This window comes from Protomyctophum parallelum (genome assembly GCF_964188405.1).
Source record: "Protomyctophum parallelum genome assembly, chromosome: 6".
Classification (NCBI taxonomy): domain Eukaryota; kingdom Metazoa; phylum Chordata; class Actinopteri; order Myctophiformes; family Myctophidae; genus Protomyctophum; species Protomyctophum parallelum.
This window is the reverse complement of record NC_139701.1, coordinates 42,294,852-42,317,516: the sequence shown is the minus strand read 5'-3', so window position 1 is coordinate 42,317,516 and position 22,665 is coordinate 42,294,852. Positions and strand designations below refer to the sequence as shown.

General features: G+C 45.0%; 1 protein-coding gene across 1 annotated transcript; it reads left to right on the top strand.

The window, feature by feature from the left end:
- Positions 1–3,404: 3,404 nt before the first annotated feature.
- Positions 3,405–5,626, top strand: LOC310860493 (acylamino-acid-releasing enzyme-like; the record flags this gene model as incomplete). The annotated part of the gene is made up of 1 exon (XM_083767440.1): positions 3,405–5,626. The coding sequence occupies exon 1, from the start codon at positions 3,431–3,433 to the stop codon at positions 5,624–5,626; it is 2,196 nt and encodes a 731-aa protein (XP_083623566.1). The 5' UTR covers positions 3,405–3,430.
- Between the last annotated feature and the right edge of the window lie 17,039 nt (positions 5,627–22,665).

Below are 22,665 nucleotides of genomic sequence, written 5' to 3'. Positions count from 1 at the left end.
CGGTGCTAGAGATGCGAGTCTCCGCACCTTTGACTCGTTCTTTGCAATCTCCGACCTCTTTCTTCATACCTTCAATCGACGACATGACTGAATCTAATTTTTGTGAGAATTCGGATCTCATCTCCTTGATAGCCTCGAGAATAGAGCAACGACGGCTTGTCAATTCCACCTCCGCTCCCGAGCTCTCAGCCTCATCCATGTTGCTAGCATTAGCGCCCCCGCTTTCCTTGGACCCAGGAGAGCTGAAGCTCAACTTGGGTTGGTTTTTGCCACCTCGTTTGGGCATTCTTTTGCTATTTATCAGGTTGCTTAAATAAAACTGCTCACTTTTCCATTAGTCTGTTTTATTTGTTAAGTAATTTATACCAAGCTGCGGAGATGAGAGACACACGTCCGTCTAGCTTGCCGCCATCTTGCAAAAATTACTACTATTCTACTGTTGTGTGGATTAAAATGAACCCTTCACAAAACAAAACAAAACAAAAAACTGAAGGTGTTTTTGTTTTTTTCTTCCTTGCTAATGAAAGTTACAGGTATGGTGTGTGCGATATGAAGTGTGAGATTACCATAATGACAGTAATCCTGAATCATATTCCATCATATTCAAGGGATTTGGAGAGAAATGACTCAAATGAGACAGTCACTTTAGACTAGAGACTAGAGTACTGCAGAGGGTGTGTGTGTGTGTGTGTGTGTGTGTGTGTGTGTGTGTGTGTGTGTGTGTGTGTGTGCAAATGCAAGGATAATTGGAGCCACCTCGCTAGTAATTGTTTCACTATAGTTAAAGTACTTTCTGTAAAAAAAAAAGTGTTCAAAAGTACATTCTTTCTCAAAATCGACTATTCTATTCTATTCAGGGTAGTGACTCATTGGATGTGTTCCCGGATCCTCCTGCCGAAAGCTCCACTGCACCATATGGCCCTGACTCAACTGTAAGGATGTCGGATGAAGAATATAGCAGAGAAGAAATCACCTCACCATCACCTCAAAGTAATAACAAGAGCTCCAATTACAGCAGTGCACATAGCGGAAAAGAATGCCACCCACCACCTCAAAGTGATGACAAGATATCCAATAATGACAGCAGCGCAAATGTCGGGAAAGAATGCCACCCACCACCTCAAAGTGATGACAAGATATCCAATAATGACAGCAGCGCAAATGTCGGGAAAGAATGCCACCCACCACCTCAAAGTGATGACGAGAGATCCAATAATGACAGCAGCGCAGATGTCGGAAAATAATGCCACCCACCACCTCAAAGTGATGACGAGAGATCCAATGACATCAGCGCAGATGTAAAAAAGGAATGCCACCCACCACCTCAAAGTAATGACGAGAGATCCAATGATGACATCAGCGCAGATGTCAAAAAGGAATGCCACCCACCACCTCAAAGTGATGACGAGAGATCCAATGATGACAGCAGCGAAGATACCGATGAAGAATACCTCGCACCACCTCATAATGTTGACGAAAGCTCCGATGATGACAGTGCAAGAGAAAGTGTCTCAGATGACATGAGCGATCTGATTCCAAAGCCGAATGGTCGTAGAAAGAGCACCACAACTCCGAAAGGTTCGGTCGGGTAAGAGCATTAGAAGAGACTGTGTACTGCGACACACGTCAACATCAAAACAGCCATCCGGTACGGAACATGACGCTACACCACATGAAGTTCCAACAGTGTCTGTTTTGGCATCAGAAAGTCCACCTGCTACGGAAGACGATGATGTTCCACCAGATGGTGTTCCACCAGATGATGTTCCAACAGTGCCAGAAGTGGCTTTTTGGCAGTCTCCAAAAAGCCTGATGGAAAAAGTGTGACACTTATTCTAAAATATGCAAGACATCTGTATCGTTGTCACAGTAACGAGGTGGATGTTGCCAAGGCCTTAAGCTTCAAGAAGAATTCAAAGGAAAGAAAAAGACAATTGGAACTCTTAAGAAACAATGGCAACTTCCTGCACAATGCATCTGTGCTTAAGAGTGGAGAAAGGTGCCTCATTGCTAGGAAGAGACCCAGTAAAGATGCCACAGGAAGTGGGTTTGTTCATTGCAAGGACTGCTTGGCACTGGTAAAAAGAAAACTGCTGTGGAAACATGCTCAAAAGTGCAAGAACCAGAAACCAGAAGAAAATGCAGGGCAGACCAGATGTGGCAAAAAAAGATTGCTGTCCGCCAGCTTGTTTGCAGAACCAACTCTTTCAGGCAGTTCGGAGCAATTCAAGGAACTGGTTAATGTCATGCGTCCTGATGAAATCACGTAAATCATCAAACGTGAACCTGTATCGAGAGATTTTGCCAACCATTTGATAAATAAGACCATGTCGAAAATGTCACCAAAAGAACATAGCAAACATGTCCGACAGAAGCTGAGGGATCTTGCGAGACTGCTACATACAGCAAGAAAGGAGACGAGCGGTCTCCTTTCTTGCTGTATGTAGCAGTCTCGCAAGATCCCTAAAGACAATCCTAGACCTGGTGAACCCTGCAAATTTCATGTCGACCATCACAGCTGTACGAAAAGTAGTCGGTTTCAACATCACAAACGGTAAGACCAAAATACCAAGTCTTGCGAGAAAACTTGGTCACACATTGAATAAACTAGCTTTGTTCTTAAAATCAGAAGCACTGATTAGACAGGATCAAGAAGCAGCACTGCAGTTCCAGAATCTTCTAGATGTTTCAGAGTCGAGATGGCATGAACATGTGTCAGGTCCAGCCGCGAAGACCCTTAAGGTAACCAGCTTCAATGCAGAGAAGCTCCTGCCATTGACAAGGGATGTCCAAGCTCTTCATGCACATTTAAATAAGTTGCAAAACCAATACATCATTAACTTGAAAGCCAAGGCTTCACCCAGTAACTGGAGAGAGCTCGCTGAGGTTACACTGACAAGTGTGCTCATGTTCAACCGTCGAAGGGAGGGTGAAGTCTCGAAAATGAAAATGTCTTACTTCCAATCAAGAAAGATTGACTTATGTAGACAACCTCCCAAGTACTTACGTTTATATCTTCTCTTGTTAGACGTTGGTCGAGCTCTGACTTAGAGCGGACAGCCCTGTCATTGTATGCATGTTGGTATACAGGCTGCTAGAAACAAAGGTAGGCTTGCCTCGTACGGCGAAAGCACAAACAATCCGTTGAATCTAAGAAATGGTGTTCCAGTTATTTATGTCAATGCTTATCTCTTGGTAGATGCTGTGAACGAGAGACCTGATATTGTGTGTGTGTGTGCGTGGTACACACACGAGCTGGAACGAGAGGCTGCTAGTGTGTGTGACATGAGTCTAGAGGTAGGCTTAACGTCTGTATTGCGACAGCATTACGTCTTTTTGTGTATAAAATGTGAGTTCTCATGGTGCATTTGTATTACACAGATGGCGTTCTGAACGAGCAAACACAAATGGCAAACGTCTGACCACGACCATGGACTCACATGTCATGACCACCAGGCCAGATGACATCTCCAAGCTGTACAGGGAGCTCGGCCTCTACCCCTCTCTGAGCAGGGCCGACGTGGGGCCTGTCATCACCTCTCAGTATGGGGGCAAATACAGCAATGTCTACACAGAATGGAGCCAGCGTGACCTGGAGAGGAATGCAAATGTCAAATTCTGCCGGCAGTACATCGTGTTCCACAACGACAAGTCGGTGGTCTACTCTGGACCGTCAGGAAACTGCACTGAGATCAAGGGAGAGTTGCTGAGTAGAGATTCCCCTTCCGGAGACATGAAGGCTGTCGTCAGAGAAGTCTCTGTCAAAGGGGAAGACAAGCAGTTTCTGGAGATCTGGAGTAAGAACCTAAAGGAGAAGAGCATAAACCTGTCTGCCTTGAAGAAGCACGGCAAGGTCTATGATGATGACCAGTTTGGCTGTCTGGTGTGGTCCCACTCTGAGACACATCTCCTGTACGTGGCAGAACGGAAAAGACCAAAGGCTGAGTCTTTCTTCCAGACAGAATCACCAGAGTCGGCCTCTACTGGAGATGAGGAGGACACTCTGAAAATGGGGAAGAAAGAAGAAGCCACAAAGGGGGAGCAGTTTGTCTTCCACGAGGACTGGGGAGAGGCTCTGGTCAGTAAGAGCTGCCCGGTGCTCTGCGTGCTGGACATTGAGGGCAGCAATGTCTCCGTGCTGGAGGGAATACCTGAGGACATTTCCCCTGGACAGGCGTTTTGGGCTCCTGGTGACACAGGCGTTGTTTTTGTGGGCTGGTGGCACGAGCCGTTCAGACTGGGCCTCAAGTACTGCCCCAACAGGAGGTCATCTCTGTTCTATGTGGATGTTACAGGAGGGAAATGTGAACCGCTGTCGTCAGGCACCAGTGCGGTGTGCTCCCCGAGGCTCAGTCCAAACCAGTGTAGAATCGTCTACCTGGAGTGTGGCGTCTACGGTCCACACATGCAGTGCAGCAAGCTTTGTATGTATGACTGGTACACTAAGAAGACCTCAGTGGTTGTAGATGTGGTGGCAAGACCTGGGCCAGATGGTTTCGCTGGTATCTACAGCTCTCAGTTGTCCCCTCAGTGCTGGTCTGCAGACAGCCAACGTGTCCTCATCGCCTGTCCCCAGCGCGGCCGCAAGGACCTGCTGCTGATAGATACGACCACAGGGACCGTCGCCTCTCTCACTTCCAAGTCTGACATTGGAAACCGGTGCCTGCTGAACATCCAGAGAGACTTGATGGTGATCAGCTGCTCTTCTCCAAACTGCCCACCCAGCCTGAGGGTGGGCTTCCTGCCACAGAGGGGTTCCCCAGAGGAAGTGGACTGGGTCACGCTGGAGGAGTCTCAGAGCCACTCAGATATCAGCTGGCAGATCCTGACCTTTGACCCTCCCCCAGACCAAGACAACAGCCAATACCCTGGTCTGGGTTTTGAAGCCTTGCTGGTCAAACCGACCGAGGTGAAGGATGGAGTGAAGCTGCCTCTCATAGTCACCCCTCATGGTGGTCCCCATTCTGTGATCGTAGCAGACTGGATCCTGTCCTCCTCTGTGCTGTGTAGGATGGGCTTCGCTATATTAATGGTGAACTATCGGGGCTCCATCGGTTATGGTCAGGACAGCATCCTCTCCCTGCCTGGCAACGTGGGCACACAGGATGTCCAGGATGTTCAGTTTGCCGTAGAGAGTGTTCTGAGAGGTGGGGGATTTGACGAGCAGAAGGTTGCAGTGTCTGGGGGTTCCCACGGTGGTTTCCTGGCCTGTCATCTGATTGGCCAGTACCCAGGCTTCTATAAGGCGTGTGTGTCGCGCAACCCTGTCACCAACCTGGCCTCCATGATCGGCAGCACAGACATCCCAGACTGGTGTATGGTGGAAGCTGGGTATGAATACACCACCGGCTGCCTTCCGACGCCTGCCGTTTGGGAACAGATGCTGCACAAATCTCCCATTAGACACATTGCGCAGGTGAAGACTCCAGTGCTGCTCATGTTGGGGGAAGATGACAAGCGTGTGCCCAACAAGCAGGGCATGGAGTACTACAGAGCTCTGAAAGCACTGCAGGTGCCCGTGCGGCTGCTGTGGTACCCAGGGAACAACCACTCCCTGTCCAAGGTGGATGCCGAGTCAGATGGCTTCATGAACATCGCTCTGTGGATGACTCAGCACCTGTGTTGATATAGCGGGGTTGCCATGTGAGAGACCTAATTGTTTGCCTAGTGTGTGTGACATTCAAGTCAAAGCCGAGTTACGCTCTTTCCTTGGTTTCGCCTCTTATTATAGAAGGTTTGTGGAGGGGTTTGCCAAGCTAGCAGCTCCCCTCCATCACCTGGTGGCACGGTTGAGTGGGCCCATCAAGAAGGGTAAGACCCCTAAAACCCCCCTATTGGACTTCTGGGATGAGCGCTGCGAGCATGCATTCCTTGCGCTGAGGGAAGGCCTGACTACAGCCCCAGTCCTGGCTTATGCAGACTTCCAAAAGCCTTTCATTCTTGAGACCGACGCCAGCCATGGTGGATTGGGCGCAGTACTCTCACAAGACCATGATGGGAAGCGCCAGCCGATAGCCTTTGCGAGCAGACCTGTTCGGAGTCCCCATATGTATTCCGTATGTATTCCGGGTCTCCCACCCTGTAATTGGGAGTGGCGTAGTAATACTGTGACATTAGGAGTACTTAGCGACTCCACTTGGTTACAATTGCCTCTCAGGCCAAGAGATTAAGTGAACGATGTTGGTATAGCTTTTTTTGTTTTGTTTTTACAGATAAAAGACACAAAAATAAACTTACCCGCGGCCAAGGGTGTTGAGACTGCTGGTTGAAGTTGCCATCTTGGATTCTCTGGGCAGAGACGTTGGTTGATGATTAAAGTTTCTTTATTAGGAAAAAGACTGTTCAGAATCGGCAAAAAACACGATGGAAACCACAATTTCCTAACATGATATATGACCTGACAAGGTCTCAAAACTCAAAACTCAATGGGGCAGTTCGGCAAAAAATAAATAGAGCTGTATTAAACACTGCTTACCGTGGACTATACAACCAGTACACAGTGATATATTTCAAGGATCTTCTACTTCTAAGATATCCAATCAATTTAGGACTGTATTCACGCCTCGGTACCCAGGGTTTTTCCGTTCGCATTGGCTCTCATAGGTTAGGTTGAATTTAGGCCAGGGCAATCTGAGAACACCAGAAAATCACTTACCCAGTTAATAAAATCGCCAGTGGGGCAGTCGGCCAACCGCCCAGGGGGCCAGGACCTGCAGGGGCTGGGGCCAGGGGGCCAGGACCTGGGGCCAGGACCTGGGGGGGGGGGGGGGGGGGCAGCAGCTGGCAGAATGGCCAGGGCCGGGTGCTGGGGAAGCGTTCAAAGTAGCACGTTGTGAACGTTTAGGTCTGTTACTTTCTTATGTTACATAATTTACTTTCCAAACCTTTTCCACGAGTCATGGCTGGAAAAACGTCAAACGTGAAGTCCATGGGTACACTCCCGTTTGACAATTCAGGGATGACAATTCAAAAAAGAAAAAATGTTAATAAATTATAATGATGCTTTATGATACACGTTTCATAGAATACACTACACGGTTAGAATAAACAAATATTCAATAAGAATTTCATTAATTTATAATTATTTAGAAACAAGCTGTGACACCCTGCATGTCCCCTGACCAGAGTCCTGCAACGGGTCGGATACCCGTGATTCCCCGTGGGCAGGGGCGGAGCTACCGGGGGGATGGGGGGGGTGGTCACACACCGGCCCGGGACCTCCTGGGGGCCCGGGCTGTCAGATGATCGATGGACGATTTTTTACACAGTCACTCACGACTGATAAAACCAGCGGGCCCCCGCGAATCCCGCAATTAACCAGATACAGAGCTTATATAGCCTATAATAGCCTACACTTTAGCAAAATATCATGTCTGATGAGAATGTACTGCGCTGGACTGTACAAGCACCGTGGAGTCTGTCTCACACTCTCTCCAACAGACATCCTCAGCCACGCTCCAAAAGTGGTAGCCCTGGTCCAGGGCTTACAGAGTCTCTCTCTGACGCCCTGTGGAAGTCCCTTCCGCAGCCCTCTGGTGATATTTTCACTCCCGTGCGCGGGTTTTCAAATCCCAGCAAATAAACAAAACGACGTAACTACTCAACAAAAAAAGCCTGCTAGACCTTGGTAAAAGTCTATTCTCGGAGCTGGGAAGTATCTCAGGTCCCCAGTTTCTCTCTAAAATGCACTTTGTGCCATTTTAATAATGCAATGTACCCTGAATTTACCGGGCAGTCATTTCTTCTACTATGGCATTTTCGGGTTTTGCCTGCGCCGATCTGGTTGGATTCATTTTATTCAATGATTAAAATAGTGCATTTTGTAGACAAACTGGGGACCTGAGACGCTTCCCAGCTACGAGAATAGACTTTTACCAAGGTCTAGCAGGCTTTGTTTCGGTGAGTAGTTACGTAGTTTTGTTTATTTGCTGGGATTTGAAAACCCGCGCACAGGAGTGAGAATATCACCAGAGGGCTGCAGAAGGGACTTCCACAGGGCGTCAGAGAGAGAGACTCGATGTAAGCGGTCCAGGGCTACAAAAGTGGCAGCACCTGTCACTCATTAGTAGGCTATTCACTCTGTGAGGACTTAGGAGTGCATATGTGTGGACTTCCTTTTCTCCACAACGGACTGTTTCGATTCTAAACCCATTCTTGTTGCTTTTCCCTGTGTGCGATCACTCAGCAATAAGGTGAAACGGAACACAAAGATGAGTAGTCGCCTATTTATTTTTTAACACGCAGCACCTCGCTCTCTCTCTCTCTCTATCGTGTGTGTGCCATAGGTGTGTGCACTGCTGCGCAATGTCAGACACAGACGCGATCAATAATATATATGTTACGGTCCTATGTGGCCCTAGTGTTGTTCTGGTCTGTGCATAATACACTCTTAGTGTTTTCCAGTGTTGATGATGGATGGTGGGAGTGGCCGTAGGGATTGGAGGCGTGTCGTGGAGATTGGGACACACCTGGGCCTCGTCACCACCCACTATAAAAGGAGAGAGAGAACAGCCCACAAGCCCTCTTCTGCCATTGTATCAACACCTCATGCAAACACTGCTGCTTGAGACCCTGCTCTTTTGTTTTCCCAATGAAAGCATAATTAGTCAGATAAAGTTACTAGTCTGACAAAGTTGTTAGTCTGACAAAGTTGTTAGCCACAGTTACTAATCAACTCAACTCATAACCACTGTCCAAGTATCCCAAACCCCAGGGAAGCTGTATGGTAAGGGTGCCCCAGTTTTGACCCATTGTTTAATGTTTAGTCAGGGAGCCTAGATTGTAATTTTCTTTTTGGTGTAGTTTAGGATTGTTTCTTTTCTAGGTAGGGTTGGGGGGTGTTTTGTTTGTTATTTTTAGCATTGGCCACCTTGAAGCTATATATACATGCTTGCCCTGTTGATGTGAATATTGTGAAGATTTTCAATAAATGTACACCTTTTTGCCTGAATTGGTTTGTGATCCTTGACAGCCACAATATATATTCCTCCGTTGGAGCCAAGACCCCATATAGGGTCAAAGGTCGTAATAATATAGCATAAATAATAGGCAAAATATAACACTTTCCCTCTATCTGTGACTGTGATCAGCACCTCACGCACATAAATCCTCTCTCGTGGGGGGGGGGGGGGGGGTGCTGTTGGGAGTCAGATTTGGCGAGGCCGGGGTCCTCGTCCGTGTCTAGTCTGATAGGCGTATCTCGCACGCACCACACATTGTGGCCAGTTTCAGAGACGTTCTGTGCATTTTCTGGGTTTTTCTTTTTTAATTCATGTAAATTTCAGTTCTCTTCAAACAGGTCCGGGGTCCTTGTCTGTGTCTAGTCTGAGAGGCGTCTCTCGCACGCACCACACATGGAGGCCAGTTTCAGAGACGTTCGGAGCGACGGTCTGCACCCTTGCGACACATTTCACCCGAGTTGAACTTCCAGGAAAGGGCGATAGGAACGTTCCTGTCCTACTTAATGAAGAAGCGCTTGAGCTAATGTGCAAGAAGAGAGAGGAATGTGGTGTGGCGAAAGAGAATGATTACTTGTTTGCACGGCCAGGGACCTTAAGCAAGCTCAGTAGAGGTGGGAACTTTCGTTCTTTTCAGTGAACGGGTCGGTCGTTCACTAAAATGATTCGTTCATTTCGTTCATTTCGGTCCTGTTAGTATAGGATCTCCCGTACGGACCATACTCTATGGCACGGACCCACCAGTCACTCGAACGAGTCGTTCATTTCAATCATTGGCCGAGCCAGGCCGATCGTCCTTCCAGGCTATGGGATTTTCTCTGGGAGGGATGGGGTCTAATCTCCTCTTGTACGGCTCAGAGTAGCCATTTTTTCCCCTGCGGTCTATGGTAGTAGCATAGTAGCACTGTCAATTAGCATCGGACATTTGCGCTCGTTATAGCTAAATACGGTATTAAAAAATTATGAATTATGATCGAAAATCTTTGTTACAATGAAACTGAATGGAGGTGTTTTTTTTAAGGGTAACTGTTCTGTTTTGGCTGAGTCAGACGATCCGCAATGTCAAGTTGTCAACACCATTCACTCCTCCGAGTCAACCCCAGTTCATGATGCCTTCTACCCGGGGATAATTTCCTCTTGCGTCCCCTGGGCCCTGTCAGTGTCTGCCAATTATCACAATTTAAATAAATACGCATATAGAAACTATTTCACAATTCACATCACATTAACAATGTTGGTAAAACTAAGATATTTGAGGGGAAATAGTTTAAATTGAAAGTAAATTAGTAAAAAAGACAACGTCCTGATGAAGATGTTATAGTTTTATCAAAACGTATTTGGAACTGGTATACCAGTAATGATAATATCAGTTGTGCTGTGCACATTGCACATAACATCATGTTGTCATTATCACCATTATTATTATTATTATATACGCAAATCAAATCAGTAGGACTATTTAAATTGAGGGTCTGTCAGTCAAACTATAGTTCAATCTCCCCGAGGGCCCTCAGGCCCTGTGAAGAAGAAAAGGCCCTCCATTTCCTCAATATAATTCTAATATATACATTATAGATATAGGCTATAGGCTATTGAGCCTAAATAAAAACAAAAACAAATATTAAATGTGCAATAAAAAAGAAAATACACAACTTCAGTGCAAACAAATATGAAATGAAATAAAAACAATATTTACATTAATGCAACTAAACAATATAGCCTATTTAGCAGATTTCAGGTTGAAATTGAGGAATGCCAGCTGAGCCACTTTGTCTGGACCGAGCCGACTCCTCCTAGCCTCTAACAGCTGCCCTGTCTTGCTAAAGACCCTCTCTGATGGCACTGATGTTGCCACAATGCAAAGTCTAGTCTTCATGACTTGACACAGCCTAGGATAGGCGTCCTTTCGCTGTTGCCACCACTTGAGAGGGTCTGAGGTCCTGGGCAGTCGAGCCTCCGACCTATAAGCACGGACCTCCGTAAGTGCATCGGCCGTCACCCCCTACTGGTCTGAAGTCCAGTTATGTCCTCATCAAATTCTCTCCAGAGGCTGCTGTCCTGTGTGGAGCTCCCTTGTGCCTGAGCCAGCTGTTGTTCCTCCTCTCCCTGCTGGCCAGGCAATGTCACCACACCTGCCAGATTTGAGATGTGCACAAAGGTTCTCTCAGCATCCTGTGGTCGCGTGAAGACCTTCTGCTTGAACCTGGGGTCTAATGCTGCTGCCTGATGATATAAATCATTTCTTTCGATTCTGGTGAATCTGGTATCCATTTCTTTGTTCAAGGTGGCCACCAGTTTCTTAACTTGATCTCTTAGTTGCTCCTGATGACAGTATTGTCCAGTCAACTTCTGGAGGGTTCTCATCAAGATGACCACCTTTGACATAGTCACAAATCTAAGAGAAATAAATAAAGATTAGTCCTCTTATTTTTTTTTTTTAATAAATAACATTATTAATGTTTTTATTAGTAGTAGCAGAAGTTGTACAATATTTAAGCAACTAGGCAGTAGTCAAGTCAGTCAGTCAGTCTGCCTGTGTATCTTATTACTATATTATTATTGTTATATATTACTATTATTATTATTATTATTATTATTAGAACATTACAATACAATAATATTAAAAAACACATACCGTTCTGCACTGAGCTCAACTGTGGCTTCTTCAAAGGGCTTCAGGATGTCACAGACAATCTGCATGTCCTCCCACTCGTCTGGTGTTGGGATGGGCAGGCTTGAATGTGACAAAGCCATGCAGGTGACCACAGGTTCCCTGAGTTCCAGAATCCTTTTAAGCATGAGATACATGGAATTCCAACGCGTTGGGCACTCTTGTTTAAGATGCAGGGGGATTTGAATCCCTTTTTCAGCCTGTATATCAAGGAGTCTGGTTGTTGCTGTGCTGCTTTTGTGGAAAAATGGCACAATGTCTTTCACTTTGTCTACTGCATCCTTGATTTCTTTAATGCCATTTTGGACAAGGAGGTTCAGGATATGGGCAAAGCAAATTGCATGGGGCCATCCTGTTCCCCCATTAGCCTTTCTGTCCATAGCTTTCAAAATGTTGGATCCCCCATCTGTGATACAAGCAGCAATTTTGTCCTCAATGTTCCACTCCACAGCACACTGCAGAAGTAGTTTTGCCAGGTAGACACCTGTGTGACTCTCGGTCAGCAAAATGCAGTCCAGGAGATAGGAGACCACCTCAAAGTTCTCATTGATAAAATGACATGTTACAGCCATGAACGAAGAGGTGGTCCTGGAAGTCCAGCAGTCTGTGGTTATACAAACTGACTCTGCTCTATCCACACCGTCTTGCACCTTCATAAATGTCATCTGGTACAAATCAAAAACAATTTTTTTTGAAGAGCAGCCGGGCGATTCCCCGTCATTTGCAATTTTGCATTTTGAACGGATCGTTCACGGAAGTGACCGGATCGGTTTCGTTCACCAAAAAGAACTAGTTATTTTGATTCGTTCGTTCATGACCGACTCATCTCTAAAGCTCAGAGGATGTGACTGTGTTCAAAAATATTCCAATGAGTGTGGTGCTGAAAATCCCCATCTCCTCCGTTCAACACGTCTGCGTAAACAATGTGCAACTCTTTCCAACGTACTCAACCTCAAAGAGAATGACCTTGACCAGTTGGCAGCATACCTGGGCCATAACATAGATGTCCATAGGGATTTCTATAGGCTGGACATGGACCATCGCCAAGGTCAGCAAGATCCTGATGGCTTTGGAGCAGGGGCGGATAGGGGATTTTGCCGGGATGAACTTGGCAGAGATTGAGATCTCTCCCACAGGTACCACATGACCTGATTGTATATTGATTCATGAATGATGATTTTACTGCTCACAACTTTTACTGCTTTAACCCAATTATGACGGGAACCCCTTTGGGGTTCTTGTTGCTAGGTACAGTGTATAGCCATGTTTCTAAAACCTTTACATTCCATAGTCTCCCTTAACTCTGTCAATGTACAAATTGAACCTTGAGGACCTGTCGGGGTTCATTTGGTTCCAATTGTACACTCAGAGTTAACGGTATATGTCAATTTAGACCCCCCCTGAAAAGTTATGTCGGGGTATTTTCAATATTTGAAAATGTTTATAAAAAAATAAATAACCGTAATAACATTGGACATAAGTCACCTCAAGATAGGGCCCCAAATCTCTTGGTCAACATTAGCCCATCTGCAAGCTCACTGTGTGGCCACGCATTGTTTCCCTAACATTCTTTTGTGTGAATTCTACAGAGCTTGTACCAATGCTGGACAGTGAGGATGAAAAACAAGCCGAAGAAGAGAGCGAGGATATGTTGGGTAATAACATTGCAGCAACATTTTCAGTATTAGTATTCAGTATACAGGCAACATGTGAAGTCTTGAAATGGTTCTGTAACCGGTATTCCGACAATGGACCGGTAAAGTATTTTCTGTTGTTCGACTGTCATACCACAATGTGCAACATATGAAGAGCACAAAGTGGAGGTTTATTCTCCCCATCTGAAGTGGGTGTTTCTCAACATGGACCACTGTCCAAGTGGTCCAGGCACATGCCGCATATACTGTAGGCTTTGGCCTGACAGCGTGTTGCATGTTTGAGTCCCATTCATGATGACCTTTGCTGTATGTCTCTCCCCTTCTCTCTCTCCCTCTTCCCTGTCATTCTTCACTTGATACTAAAGGAAAAAATGCCAAATACAAATCTTAAAAGAAAAGAACATAGTGTCTGGTAGGGTTCCAAACCGTCCTTGAAATAAGGAATCATATCTTTTTTGGAAACTAAAAGAAATTGTTATTTTGGGCAATTAATGACAATTAATTACAAGTTACACCTAGATTGTAGATGTACTATAATACAGGTTGTAATATACAGTCTAAAACATGAAAACTGCGTACTTTTAGATCTTAGCATTAACCTGTACTTCACTCCAGATTTACAGATCTATAAGTGTCCATTTAGCTGGGGACCTTGTAGAACCACCGCAATGACCACTGGCAGTGATTGTGTTCTTATAACTGTTTTTAGGGACCAGATCGAGCGATGTGGAGGTGTCCAGTTCATCTTCTTCCAAACAAGGTGAGCAAATGACGGTCTTGATCAAATTAGGTTGTACAGTTGTACAGTTGTACAGTTGTTTTAACCCATTTAGGACTGAGGCCGATTCTAAAAATGCCTTCTAAATCCTGAACTAAGTTTTCAGGGGGGTCTAAATTGACCCATACAAGTGGGTCCATTTGGTTCCATTTGTACACTGTCAGCGTTAAGGGGAGACCATGAAATTGAAAGGTTGAGGAAAAAATGGCTATGTACTGTACATTGCAACAAGAAACCCAAATCCTGTCCTAAATGAGTTCATGAACTGTACACACTGTACAAGATGTGTAGCCTACTAGCGTAATAGGATCATAATCTGACATTTTATGATTTCAACAATAAACATGCTCCTCATTAGCAGCGGTGTTCTGCATGATGCCCCAACTTTTGACATCGTACTGTAGCTGTTCACAATGTGGAGAAATCAAATATAACACTGTTATTTCTTTCTTGAGTCTTGAAACCATTGTATAAACAGTATTTTGGGACATTGTACTTTTTTCTGACAGCCAGACATACACCCCATATGTACTCTACTTGTCCCTTTGTACATGCCTAAATGGGGGTACATGTAACACTATGATTACTTTGAGGCACTGTAGGAGGTATATAAAATATTGCTGAACATGTGGTGGTCATCATGCATCGCAACACATTCTGGCTTCTGCGGGAATTAATCAGTGTTTGGCAGCTTTGAAGTGACCCCAACTAACCTAACCTTCAAAGCACCACAAAAGTGATTAGTTTTGACCAAACTTAGACATTTGAAATGTGTCTGAAACAGTCTTTTACTTTCACAACTCAATTATCTGCTACTTTGGGCATTAGAAAATAATGAATTTAACCATGATTTATGAAAAATAAAAGGTTGCATTGGACTTAATATGCAGCCTTATTCCGCCATTATTCCCATTATTCAGACTTTTCTCTTTTTCACCTAGGTGGCCGCCAAATGGTTGTAAAGAGGCCATGTACAAAAGGAGAAGCTGCTGCTGTGGAGGGGAACCTGGGTCTATTCCTAAAGAAGATGGAAGTGCCACAGAAACAGCATCGCATGGCCTGCATCAATGCAAACCCAGAGACTCTGAAAGGGCGGGATTGGAAGGCTGTAAAATATTTTGTAAAGAACAAAATCACAGCCATGAAGAGAGATGCTTTTAAATGAGCTCACTGGGCTGCTGTAGCGAGTATATTCTTTCTACGTCCGAGCATAGACATGGTAACGCCCCGCCTGCCTCTGATTGGCCTACCGACACTTGCCTGTCCTCCGAGATGCAAGGCTACAAGAGAATGTCAACACGTGACAGTAATTTGTAACTTACATTTTTGTAGAAGAGGCAAACTAATATTGTTTGTGCCGTTTGCTTTGATTGAATAATTGATTGAACATGTAGGCCTATGTACTATGATTTGATTTGGCTGTGTTCTAAATCAAAGTGTTAGTGTTGATTATCGTGTATTAATCTAAACTAACACTAAACTATTACTAATAAAGATCAAGGGAAAAGAGACTTTTTCTTTTTACAGTACAATAATGTTTAAAGTTTACACATGTATACAAATAAACAGGCCAACGGCATAAACTATATTAGTTTACCTCTTCTACAAAGATAAAAGTTACTGTCGCGCATGCCGGGAGGCATACTATCATCCGACAGAGCATTGCTCCGAGGTGCGCTGCGGGTCGGGAGAGGGTTGCGGTTAGGTTTAGGTGTCTGCCCCGGGGGAGGTTAGGGTTAGGGTGAGGGAGGAGGTAGGTTGTCGTTAGGACCAATGCTTCGTCGGATGAAAGTACTGCACTCCACGCCAAGCTGTCATTCTCTTGTAGCTATTATATATTGCACTTGACTTTTATTATTTATTTCCCACCACGGAGTAACCTTGCGCAGCAGACTATCCAGCATATCTTCCACCTCAGACACCGGCAGTGTCGGTAGGCCAATCAGAGGCAGGCGGGGCGTTACCATGTCTATGCTCGGACGTAGAAAGAATATACACTGCTGTAGCATGCCCCCATTCCCACCAAACAGACATACGTCCATCACACATTTTATCCATACATCACGCAAATTGGTTTACACTATCTATATCTGTCCTCTTCCCCATATTCCATCCCGATTGGCCAAGATTGCCTTCCAAAGTTTGCAGGATTGGTCCGTTGGTGACCCAATATTCTTCGGCAGTTGCTCCTTTCAAGGACACTCTTTGCGGTGACATAACTTGTGTAATCTTCTAGTGAATTGCCATGTTGGTGCTCCTCTCCGCTGCGTACATTCTTGACACCTCCACATCGCTCGATCTGGTCCCTAAAAACAGTTATAAGAACACAATCACTGCCAGTGGTCATAGAGCACCGAAGTCTGACGTCACTTTCAGTAGAGGGCGTCAGTCCCCAGGTTCATGTATTTTTTTAGTTGCATTGAAATCGCCATAGGAGGATTTTTAGATTGCTTCATATAAGAACTGTGTTTGAAAAATAAACATGTCATCCCGGCCGCTTCACTCATATGGATATGAAGAATCAACTGACTGAGAGAAAACGCTAATGTTACTGCTACTGAATTAGTTACATTTTCGCTAGAAGCAGACTGTATCATATATGAGTGACTGACTGTTGCAAACGATACAGAGACACCTCCCTGACAATAACGCCGAGACAGCTTGTTTATTTTTGGACCACAACGCTTATAGTAGACGATATTAAGATCACCCCATGTTATTCTCCATAGAGAAATTACTTCCGTGAACCAGGGGAATCGAAGGGATGAGCGAGTTACGTCAGGACTTCGGTGCTCTATAGAGGTGGCTCCAGGTGGTCCCCATTGCTCACCTTGTTTATGAGAAGATGCAGCTGCGAGGTCAATCTCTCGAGCAAAGGGTTAACTAGGGACAAAGTTGCTTCCTCTCCACTCGTATAAGTCAGGGTGGTGGTCCCTCCTCGTTCACAATCAGTTGAATACCCCTGCTCTACAGCATCTGCTATTTGAAAATAGCAGATTACAAGATCACAACATTGTGATCTTGTAATCTGCTATTTTCAAATAGCAGATGTATTTCAATTATACTGGGCACTCAACCTATATGATGTATAGTTGCTTATATTCTGGGCTTGCTTTCATGGACCTGGTTGCTTATTTCTCTCACAAACCCTGGCAACACCGGGCAGGCCTTTTTATATACAGCCCTGTATGTAAGACACAATAAAAAACATTGATTGATAATTTCTTTCACAGTAAGTATAATCAGTTCATTTCAAACAAAAGCACATCTCTCCTTGCTTGGAATATGTCTCACTCACAGCCATTACAAGGGAATGTCTCATTCACACGAATCACACCATATCATGAATACCAGGGTTGCCATGTCCGCTTATTTATAAGCTACCTTTGGTCTTGTTTTAGTTATTTTCATGTCCAGGACCCCAACATTATTTTCCTTGCCTAAAGGGGTGCTCTCCTCACAACACGTCACGACGCGACGCGCTGTGAGCTTGTAGATCTGCTATTTTCAAATAGCTGATGTATTTGAATTATACTAGGCACTCAACATATATAATGTATAATTGCTTATTCTGGATTTGCTTTCCTGGAGCTGGTTGCTTATTTCTCTCACAAACCCTGGCAACACCGGGCAGGCCTTTTTATTGTATTTTCATACTGTGCTAAATCAAATCAAAGGCTTTGATTTGATTTAGCACAGTATGAAAACACAATAATGCATACAATATAAACAGGTATACAGCACTGTATGTAAGACAAAATAAAAAAAACATTGATCATTTATTTCACAATAGCAATAGTATAATCAGTTCATTTCAAACAAAAGCACAGGTCAATACAAAACTGCTACTTTGTGGACGAAACCATGATAAAGCACTAAGTCTTGTTTACAACAGGGTCCACCTTTTTCAGTTCATCAGAAAATAGGACATTTACAGCATGATTGTGATAGTAGCAGAAGTAGGAAAATCACATGATTGCAGTATATAAAAAAGACAATATCTACAACATGACAGAAGAGAAGAGCCTTTTGTAAATTGCTTTTGTGTACGATGATGATTTTATTTCAGATGATGAGTGTGCTGATGGGGAAGCTGGAAAGCTGGTGTCAGATGCTTTACCATCTGTTGGCCCTTGCAGAGGTAGGAACCTTACAATTAAAACATTTAGAGCATGAATGAACAGGATAAATATAATTCACAAAAGACATGTCACATGATTGCAGTATATAACATATCTACTACATGATAAGAGAAGATACTTGTGCTAAATGTTTGCTAAAATGCCTACATTGATTTTGTGTACTATGATTTATTTTTTATTTTTCAGATGAGTTTGCTGATGTGGAGCCCAGTCAGCCCACGTCTCATTCTGATTCTATTGGCCATAGCAAAGGTAGGAAGGAACTTTGTGCGCATCGTTGTCTCTGCCTGTGATGTGCTCAGGGTGGAAAAAAATAAGGATTTTCTGTTCATCATTCCATCTACTACTATTTCTACTGTCAGATCCAGAGGAAGGGGACAGAGAAGAGCCTCCCACATCCCCTGCTGCCGTGCCATCTGCTGGCTGTAGCACAAGTAAGAATTTACTTTATTATTCAGAAATGTAAACAGTACAGAATACAGTCAAACATTTACCACACAAAAAATGTATTCCTATAATTCCAGGTGGTAACAAGCCAGTTCAGCTGTCCACACGTCCTGCAGTCCCACCTGTTCGCCGCAAAGGCAGTAGTAAGAAACGTAAGAACCTTTTCTGCTCATCACACATTTAGCACACAAATAAAAAACATGTATTTATGACAAAATCATGTACTTCTATAAATTTCAGGGCCAGCTGATCCATCCACAGCGTCCACTGCACAGCTTCCCCGCAAAAGCAGTAAAAAACGTAAGACCCTTTTCTGCTCATCACACATTTAGCACACAAATAAAAAAACATGTATATTTATGACAAAATCATGTACTTCTATAAATTTCAGGGCCAGCTGATCCATCCACAGCGTCCACTGCACAGCTTCCCCGCAAAAGCAGTAAAAAACGTAAGAACCTTCTCTGCTCATCACACATTTAGCACACACGGCAACTCTGTCATTTCTTGACTGTTTTGGACACGGGGCGGCTCGCTTGAACCGGGTCGCCCCCCTGGGGGCATCTTTGGGGGTCTCAAGGTTCGGGGACCCCCAAATGGTAACTCTGTTATTCCTCTACCGTTTTGGACGGGGATGGGGTCATTTGAATCGTGTCGCCCCCCTGGGGGCATCTTTGGGGGTCTCAAGGTTCGGGGACCCCCAAATGGTAACTCTGTCATTCCTCTACCGTTTTGGACACGGGGCGGCTCGCTGGAACTGGGCCGGCACCCCGGGCGCAGTCCTGGGGGTCTGTGTTGTTCCAGGGAAACCCCAGGGACCCCCACACGGCAACTCTGTCATTTCTTGACCGTTTCGGACATGGGGCGAGACATTCCTGGGGGTTTGGATGTTCCGGGGACCCCCACAGCAAAATAACAATAAAAGTATAGTTGGTAATAATGTATTTCTATCATTTATAGGCGTGCCAGAGACGGTTTGGTCTGACCAGACGTCGGACTGGCGTCCAACAGACCTCCCCTTCACAGGCACTCCCGGGCCTCGTGGTGCTGCTGCAGAGCTCCAGTCGAACAACCCTGCTGATTTCCTGGAGCTGTTTCTAACAGATGAGCTGCTCCAACATATATGTTCTATGCCGAACAGCGACCCCCGACAGACCTGCCACATTCAAGGCACCACCAATGGGTACCAGTCACAGTGGTGGAACTGAAGAGATTTTTTGGGCTGCTGTTCCTGACCGGTCTGGTACATAAGCCAGAACTGGAACTATACTGGTCAACGGACGAGCCAACAGCCACCCCCTATTTTAACCGGACCATGTCCAGGAACAGGTTCCAAATCATTTGGAGCAACTTACATTTTTCAGACAATGAGAATCTTGCGGAAAATGATAAGTTGTCCAAAATCCGCCCTGTCTTGGACTACCTGCTGAACAAATATAAAGAGATGTACCTGCCAGGCAAGGACATCAGCCTGGACTAGGGGACCCTTCTCTGGCGTGGTAGGCTAGGCTTTAAAGTTTACAATCCGCTGAAACCCATAAAATATGGAATAAAATCATACATTCTTGCCGACACAAGACAGGGTTTTGTTGGGCCATGAAACCCTACACTGGCGGATCTCTTGTACCTGAGCCTCGTACCATACCTTTGGTACAAGAGGTGGTGGTGTTCCTGCTCCAAGGACTGACCGGTTTCGGTTACCGTCTTTGGATGGACAACTTTTATAATTCTGTGCGCCTCTGTAAGGTTCTCCTGCAACTGCAGATCCACACCTGTGGGACCTTACAGAGGTATAGAGGGGAACCGGAGAGCATAACAGTGTTGACACCGGCAATGCTAAAACTGGGGGACACAGTCATGCGCCACGATGAAAACGTCATGGTGGTGGCATGGCGTGACAAAAGAGTCGTGAAAATGGTCACCACTTTCCACCAGCATACCATGGAGCAGGTCCTGCAGAAGAAGGTAGGCCATAGAGAGAGGGTGGCAACAAAACCAGGATGCGTTGTGGAGTACAACCACTGTATGAACGGTGTTGACAAGCTGGACCAGAACCTGGCCTATTACTTTTTTGTGAGAAGAACATGCAAGTGGACAAATAAATTTGTCATGTATCTCCTGCAGATCACAATGTTCAACGCATATGTCCTTTTCAAGGCGAAGAACCCGGCCAGCAAGAAAGCATTATACGGCTTCATACTGAGTGTGGTGACCACATGGACCAACCTGAAAGAGAACAGGAGAGAGGAAGAGGAAGAGGAAGGGGAAGAGGAAGAGGATGAGCCCTGCAGGTACTTCCCGAGGGCACCACGCTGCGAGCCACCTGGTCGCCTGGATGGGAATAAAGCTGCCCATAAACTGATGCACATCCCATCGACCAAAAAGAGACTTTACCCAGCCAAAGTGTGCAGGGTGCACATAAGACGGGGGCACCGCAGAGACAAGATTTCAGTGCGGCAGATGCAACATACCTCTGTGTCGAGGCATCTGTGACATCATTTACCACAACACAGAGAAATATCAAGACATTCCTGTAGAATAAACTGTTGTCCCCCCCAACACACACAATCCAATTCAATTCAAAGGGCTTTATTGGCATGAGAAAGCATACGTTTACATTGCCAAAGCAGAAAGAACTAGAAAAAGTGCCCTTCTGGGCACAGGTCTCCACCAGGAGGATAGGAATGTTTAGGAGTAATATAAACATGTTTTTTGTTTGTTTGTTCCAATCTTTGCCAATCAGGATGGAATATGGGAAATGGTGCAGATCCGTGTTGATCGCACGCATGCACAATCCACCTGTTGGTGGCGCTATAACAGGCCAATGTGAAATGGGTGGGCTATATTCCTCCGCCTAGTAGGAAAGTGCGTGAAAGATTTCACGTCAAATTGCACGCTGCGTTCATGATTTGAGGCTTTTTGTTCAAAACAGGCCAATCCTGCAAAATTCGAAAGCCAATGTTAGCCAATTAGGATGGAATATGAAATATCAGACACATCCGTCTTGAGCACATGACTATGGAGATACTGTGTAACGATTTGCGGGATTTTTGTAATATCCAAAAATGTGTTTTACAAAAGTCGGCCTCCTGGTGGCGCTCTAAAAGCCAGATGTGAACTAGAGAGACTGTGTACCAATTTGCGCGCTGTTTGGACAAAATCTGTAGGTGTACTGTGCAAAAACTTGTTTTGCACAAAGCGGCCTCCTGGTGGCGCTATAACAGGCCGTTCTGGAAACACACACACGGACGGACACACGGCCGGACGGACGGAGTGCAAAACATACTCTCCCCCCATGCCTTCGGCCTGGTGGAGACAACAATACAACAATACAGCAATACAATCAAAACAAAAATGATGTACATTTGAAGGTCAGAATCTTCAATAGATCAAATTCTATGTACCAAGGTCACTCAATGCAGGTATATTGCATATTGAATATACACAATGATTCGTCTTTAGGGTGGTTGTGTTCCGTTTGATATCCTTCTCCTATCACAGCAACTCACACATGTTGCTGCTGTGTTTGCACCTTGTTGTACTTCGCCCAGCAGATATGGGAGTTTTTTGTCATTGGTCATGTTTTCAAAATATCTGTGTGTGGTTGTAATCTGTGGGAAGTATGTGTCTCTGATATCTTGGTACAATGGACAGATGGTTAGAAAGTGTAGCTCGGTTAGTCTGTCTTCTCTCGGGATACAGGTCTGCCTATGACGGCCTTTCTCGATTGCACACACACACACACACACACACACACACCAGTGTTGTTTTTGGCAGCAAATTTCTATTTTAGTTTAGTCATAGTCTTTGGACTGAAACTTCATTTAGTTTTAGTCACATTTTAGTCACCTGGAATGTCTTAGTGTTAGTCTAGTTTTAGTCGACTAAATGTCATAAGATTTTAGTCGACTAAATCTGCAGTTGATTTAGTCGACTAAATTGTATTTTGGCGGGTCTTGATGCCGTCATAATGAGTGTTTTTACACTTGCTGAAAATAGCTGATCTACAAGCTCA